The following is a 6,000-nucleotide window of genomic DNA, read 5'->3' as shown; positions in this document are numbered from 1 at the left end:
GGCCGCGGCCGGCAGGTGGCGCCGCAGCGCTGCCGGCGCGGCGCGCTGACCTCGCGCGGGGGAACCTCGGGGGCCGAGCTAGGCGGAGGAGGGGCGGGCGGGGAGCGGGCAGCGGCGCTCGCGCCGTGCCCTGCCTGCGCGTGTGAGAGCGAGCGGGCGTGTGCGTGGCGGCGAGCGGCGGTATATAGGGGATGTGCCGCCGCATGGCTCGTCCTGGCTGCCGCCGCGCCGGGTCTCTCCTCGGGCGCCTGTGAAGCCTCTCGCCCTCCGGCTCGGCGGCCGCTCCTCCGCCCGCGCCTGGCGCGCCGAGCGCGGCTCCCGGCCTCCTTCCCGGGGCTGTTTCTGGAGCCCCGCCGTCCCTCCTGAGGCGGCCGCCGTCTCCCGCGGCTTCTGCGCTCCGGGGCGAGCGCGTAAATGCGGTGCAGATGGCCGGGGCGCAGCCAGGGGTGCACGCTTTGCAGCTCAAGCCCGTCTGCGTCTCCGACACGCTGAAGAAAGGCATTAAATTCGTCAAGTGGGACGATGTGAGTAGCTTCTTCGCTCGGTCCGGGCGGCACGGGCACGGCGCGGCTCCGCGGCGGGCACGGGGCGGGCGGGAGGCTCCGGCTTCTACGGATCGGCAGTCGGACCGCTCGGCGGGGCCGCCCCGCGGGCGCCGTGCCCGCTGAGCGGGGCAGGTGGAGGTGGCGGGAGCCGGCGGCTGCTCGGCACGACCGGGGCCCTCGTCCGGCTGGCCGTCGCCTCGCGGGGTCCGTGCCGCACCGGGGGGCGCTGCTGGAGCGCCAGCCTCGTGAGCCCAAACTTTCTCCGAAGATTCAAGTCTCCTCCGCGCTCGCGTCCCCTGGCCGGTGCGAACGGTGTTTTCGCTGACTCCTTTCGCTAGCGTCCTGCTCTCCTTCCTCGTCTTATTCTGCACGTTTCCTTCTCTGTGGCTACGGCGTAGTTGTTTTCTTTCTTTCTCTATCTACCCTTCCCGTTGCCTTCCCGGGCCTGGTGGTGTTGCCCGGCTCTGGGCGCCTTATCCTTCAAGTCAAGTATTCCCACCCATCTCCTTCCTTGGTTAGTTAGAACACAAGATCTGCCTTAAAATCGCACCTGCTTGCCACTTGCTGCTTCCTGTCACCTTTGATTTGTGTTTCTTCACGTAGAGCAGCATGGTTGTTGCTTTACCTTCAGTGGGGCAGTTGTTCTGCCTTTCTTTGCTGGCTGTGTCTGGGATGCTATTAGAAAAAGTAGCCCTTCTCTGGTCAGCTTTTTTTTTTTTGTCAGTTCATGAAAGTAAGAATCCTCTGCAGTGGAAAAGAAAGGCAGAAAGGATGGATCCTCTCCTAGTTTTGCTCTTTCAGTATTGTGCCTCCGGTATGAGGTTGGGTGTTTGTGCCCCAGTTGCGCAGAGTGCGTGCCCAGAAGTCTGCCTGTGATATAGAGACAGAGGAGCAGATGGGAAGGCAGACTGGCACACTGGACAGTTTGAATGTTGTGGGAACTGTTGAGGTTAACTTGAAGGATGTAACACAGCTCTCACTTCTTCTGTGTATTTGGCTGCACTAAAGACTTGCACAACAGCAACTGGAGGGACAGCGGAGAAGGGGAGAGAAGGGGCAGTGCATGTGTCTGACAGTTGTTCTTGTTCTGCTGTGTATTGTGGTTTTGCCATTGCTCTCAGCCTGTCCAGCAGCCAAATGTGTAATCCTGACCTCTATAAAAAATGACAAACGCTTTCAAGGAAGGAAAGAACATCAAAGAAGTGAACAAATCGTAGAGTGGAATTGTATTTACGAGGAAAGACTGATACCTTTCTAATATACTCAGCATTCTGACCTTGTCCACAGTAATAAACAGTGCTCTGAAACACGTTATGGTTGTTGAGAAGATAGATGGAACTAAGCTTGAATGACTTGTCTGATAGTCAGAAAGATAGGAGGATTTTCTTTGGTCTGTGTTTTTTTTTTTCTTTTTTTCCCATTAGTATATAGGCAAAATAACCTCAGCCTTTGCCATTGTAGTTTTATTTTTGGTAAGCTATCAAGATGTTTAAACAGATAAATGTAGGGGTCAAGTGAATGGTAATTTATGTCTCCAGAATGGGACTCCAAGCAATTAGGCAACAGTTGAAATTATTTGCATGCAATTTCCAGAGCATTGTACTGCGTACATAGATTAGCCACAGAATGTCCGCTGTGCATGGAGAGCACCTGCTTCAAGTTCTGTATGTTATAGGCTGAATGGAGCAAGATCTACAATTTTAAATGTCAGCATTGCAGTAGTAAAAAAGGGCTAAAATGCCAAAAAGTATGCTGTTCGGGTTAAAGGTGATAGTGAGCAACACATGGGTATTACCTGGAATGTGTTACTGAGGGAGTTCTGTTGTACTGAGGGAGTGCTTTTATCAGCTTATTCAGGGAGCTTGTGGAAATTGTTGTGTATTGAGCTGCACCTGTGTGATGCAGAATACCTGCATTAACTCACTGCTGACTGTGCTCTGTGTATGCATGCAAGTTGCCCTCCCAGTCCTGTGTTTTGCTCCTGGTGGTTTTTTCTCAGCATTGAAAGCATCACAAAATCAGACTTCAAGGGAAATTCATCTCTTCTGGCATTCGGTCTATCAGGAGGTCTGTAGACCAATGCACATTTAGTGACTTTGAAAAGTGTTGGTCTCTAAGTAGCCAGTAACAACTTCAGAGTATTTGTTTTCTACCAAATGAAGCTGCTTGTAGAATTTTAAAGAAGGATGATCATTAATCTGAACCTCTGTGGTCTGTTGTGTGAGTACAAATGCACGAACTCTGAGTGAAACAATAGGCTGTAATGAGAAATGGTAAACTGCAAAATGTAACAGTGAAATGGAATTAACCATAATGAGTACTTTGGATCTGCTGTGCTCACAGGGCTGATCAGAAAAGCTGGGCTCACATGCTGGTGTTTATTGCTCACCATTCTGTATTTGTGACTTCAAAGCATGAATGGGAGTCAGTCCTTCATTCCTGTTGTAGGCATACCCTTTTAGTACACCTTCTTGCTGTCTTGTTTTGCAGATGGCTCTACTGATGTTTTTCTTCACCTCATAAAGCAGAGGAGTTTTTTTGCCCGTTCCTATGATTTGTACCAAGTTTCAGCCCAGAGCAAAACTTTTTCAGCTGATATAAATTAAAGCACTGAAAAATAGCGCTTTTAAAAAAATGAGAATGCAGAAAGAATTTTAACCAGGGCACGAGAGGCGTGTAAGGAATTTCTTGGTGTATAGAGTAATAGTTGTTAAAGAATGTGTTTGGTAGCTTTTGGAAGGATGCTGCAGGGTGCTATGCAGAACACATCTGAGAAATTAGCAGTGCTACAGACTTGGAAACAGACCCACCCATGGACACCCCGTCCTGTACTTCTGGTAGCTCTTGCCTCATTGGTAACTCTGAGGCTGCCGATACACAGCTGTGGTTCTGATGTTGTTCCACAAGTGTCCTCTCTAAGGAAGAGCAGGGAACCGTGCTACATACTCTGTGAGAACTTTATCCAGTGCCTGCATCTCCTCCTGCCTGCCCCCCCCAGGCATGAAGGTAGGCCGCTTGGAAAGAGAAAAGCCTTACCTGAGCTTTGCTAAGATCCTGGCAGAGGAGAGGGAGTGGTTGTGTCACCTCTCAAGGTTAAATACAGGCAGGTGGAAGGCAGGCAGTTCAGGAACCTTGATGTTCCTTTTTCTCTTCAGACCATTTTCAGTTTCTGGATTGTAAAAACATCAGAGACAATTAAAAAGTTTTGGCTTTGCAATTCAAGTCACGTGAACGTGCATTGGCACTGGCTGTAATATCACTTACATTCAGCCATGTGACGTCTGCTAGATTCTTCACAAATTCAATTTTGGATCAGAATGTAAAGCACTAAAATCTGGCTGATGACTACTAGCCTATTATTTTGCTTTCTCTCTCACTATTTCTCTTTTAATCTATAACAGCCTTATAGTCAAGAAAACACATTTTAGAGTTATTGATATCTGGATTGGGCTCACAAAGTACTGTAAAGAAATAGATGGAGTTTGAATGAGTGAAAGACAAGTGACTGTTCATAGGGTTTTTGGGGATGCATGTGAGTGCGTGTCTGGCATATGGTACCTGTTTGCTGAGCTTCTTCATGCCGCCTTCATTTGGGATTTTTATCACCACTTTTACTTTACTACCATAAGGAGACTGTGAATTTCCAAAGTACTGATGTGGTCTTCAGACAGATGTGCTTTGCTGTTCTTAGAGAAAGCGACAACTATGCAAGGAGAGGGAAGGCTTGAAGAGGGGCTGATTTGTTTCGGTTGGCTGCAGTGAAACTAAGGGTTGTAAGAGCTGCTCCTGATGAGTTTTAAAACAGTCTAAAATGAATAAATTAAAAAACTGCCATTAAGTCTATGGGTGAAGCTGTTCTGTAGGGGTGAAATTTACTGTAAGTTTGTATGTTGCTAGCTGAGGAGATCAATGAAACTTGAGTATAAAGGACTTCCTCAGCACTGATCTGGCTGAAGCCTGAAGGGACTCAATCCTGCGTTGGCTGTGTCATCTTTTTGCAGTGGGAAGAAGATGGATATAACTGAGTTAACAAATAGCTCAACAGCTCAACTGAAGTGCGTTTTTCCAAATGCAGTAATTGGCATACTGAAGCAAATTAATATGATGGTGTATATTCAAAAATAGCTTTGTTATTAGCTCTTGCTTAAAGTCTTTCTTATCTACACTGGTGCTAATATGTACTTTACATAAAGAATTTGACTGGTTTCTCTGTGGCTTATGCTATTTACTTTTAATTGTGAGATTGTGAGTTAACTTTTAAAGTAAGGTAATGCAGCATTACCTATGTTGAGGCGTGTGATTGCTTTTTTTTTTTTTTTTTTTTTTTTTTTTTTTTTTTTTAAAGGAAATTTTTAATTACTGAAACAAAATTACTGATGGGTGGTATTGGTTGGTGGCTGCAACATCAGCTGTTCCAGGGAGGAGCAAAAATGAGCCCAGCTCTTCTAAGCTCTATTTTAATACTTCATTTCTCTTGGAGTGCTTCTTTGCCTTTATAAGTGTTTTTGAGTTCAGACCATGAGTGCTACCTGGAGTTGGTAGGCTTTATTTGTTTGGAGTCTTTTAAAGAAGATTATCTGGGGTATAGGATACATTTACTTGAAAGTTTAAAGGAGATGTAACGTCCAAGTATCATTGTTAAAGATAAGCTGAGAACAAACAGCAAAAAGAAGACCAGAAATCTTCAGAAGGACTTGAAGATGTTGGGGGGGGGGGGGGGGTATAGCTTCCTCCCCTCCCCCCCTCCCCCGATATATTTTTAAACTCAGCACAAGTCTTTCACTGCAGTATATTACAGAGTCTATGAGAAATAAGCAACTATTGTTCTCTGTATTTAAAACTAAAACAATAAACTGAGAACAGTTTATTTTTTCTGAATGTTTTCAGCCTGGAGGGGAGAAGTTAGTCAAACTCTCCAGATTTTTCATTGGTTTTCTGTTCTTTGTTTCTCATCTTCCAGTAATAAACAAGTACTGGCTCTGTGCTATCTAAAATATTTAACCTAAATGAATAGGAGTTGTGGTTTGGGTTGTTTGCAACAGGGGCAATTATCAGATTGTTTAAAATTTCTTAATATTAAACACTGCATGAAGAGGAAAGCATCTGTCCTGCAGAGTGAATAGATGTGTACCACAGAAGATCTGGAGAAGCCTTCATGTGGCTTAAGCTGCAGATAATATCTGCTATTGTAGAATCTGAGCATTTGGAGTGTTGGTAGGCATTAAGGAAAGTGGAAATTGGAACACAGCTCTTGTGTAAGCAATGAGAATTCTGTGTGAAAGGGAAGTTAACAGTGAATTGAAGTTGTCTGCTGGATGCATACTGTATGCATTCTTGACTTTAATTTTTGAGTGCTTCAAACTTTTTTTTTTTTTTTTACTAAAACAGACTGTGGTGAAATAAACTTAATCATTATGGAGTCTTTTATGTGTTCTTAAGTAAATGCTTCCTAAGC

General features: G+C 45.7%; 1 protein-coding gene across 1 annotated transcript in view; it reads left to right on the top strand.

Moving 5' to 3' along the window:
• Positions 1 to 425: 425 nt before the first annotated feature.
• Positions 426 to 6,000, top strand: part of PLCB1 (phospholipase C beta 1) — a gene marked incomplete at both ends in the record, with an annotated part of 371,390 nt that continues 365,815 nt past the window's right edge. The window contains one exon of the mRNA XM_079549908.1: positions 426 to 524. Within this exon, the coding sequence (XP_079406034.1) occupies positions 426 to 524 (99 nt within the window). The remainder of the gene's footprint in view (positions 525 to 6,000) is intronic.

This window comes from Tetrao urogallus (genome assembly GCF_951394365.1).
Source record: "Tetrao urogallus genome assembly, chromosome: 2".
NCBI lineage: Eukaryota > Metazoa > Chordata > Aves > Galliformes > Phasianidae > Tetrao > Tetrao urogallus.
Note: the sequence above shows the minus strand (reverse complement) of the source record. Positions and strands in the feature narration are given on the sequence as shown.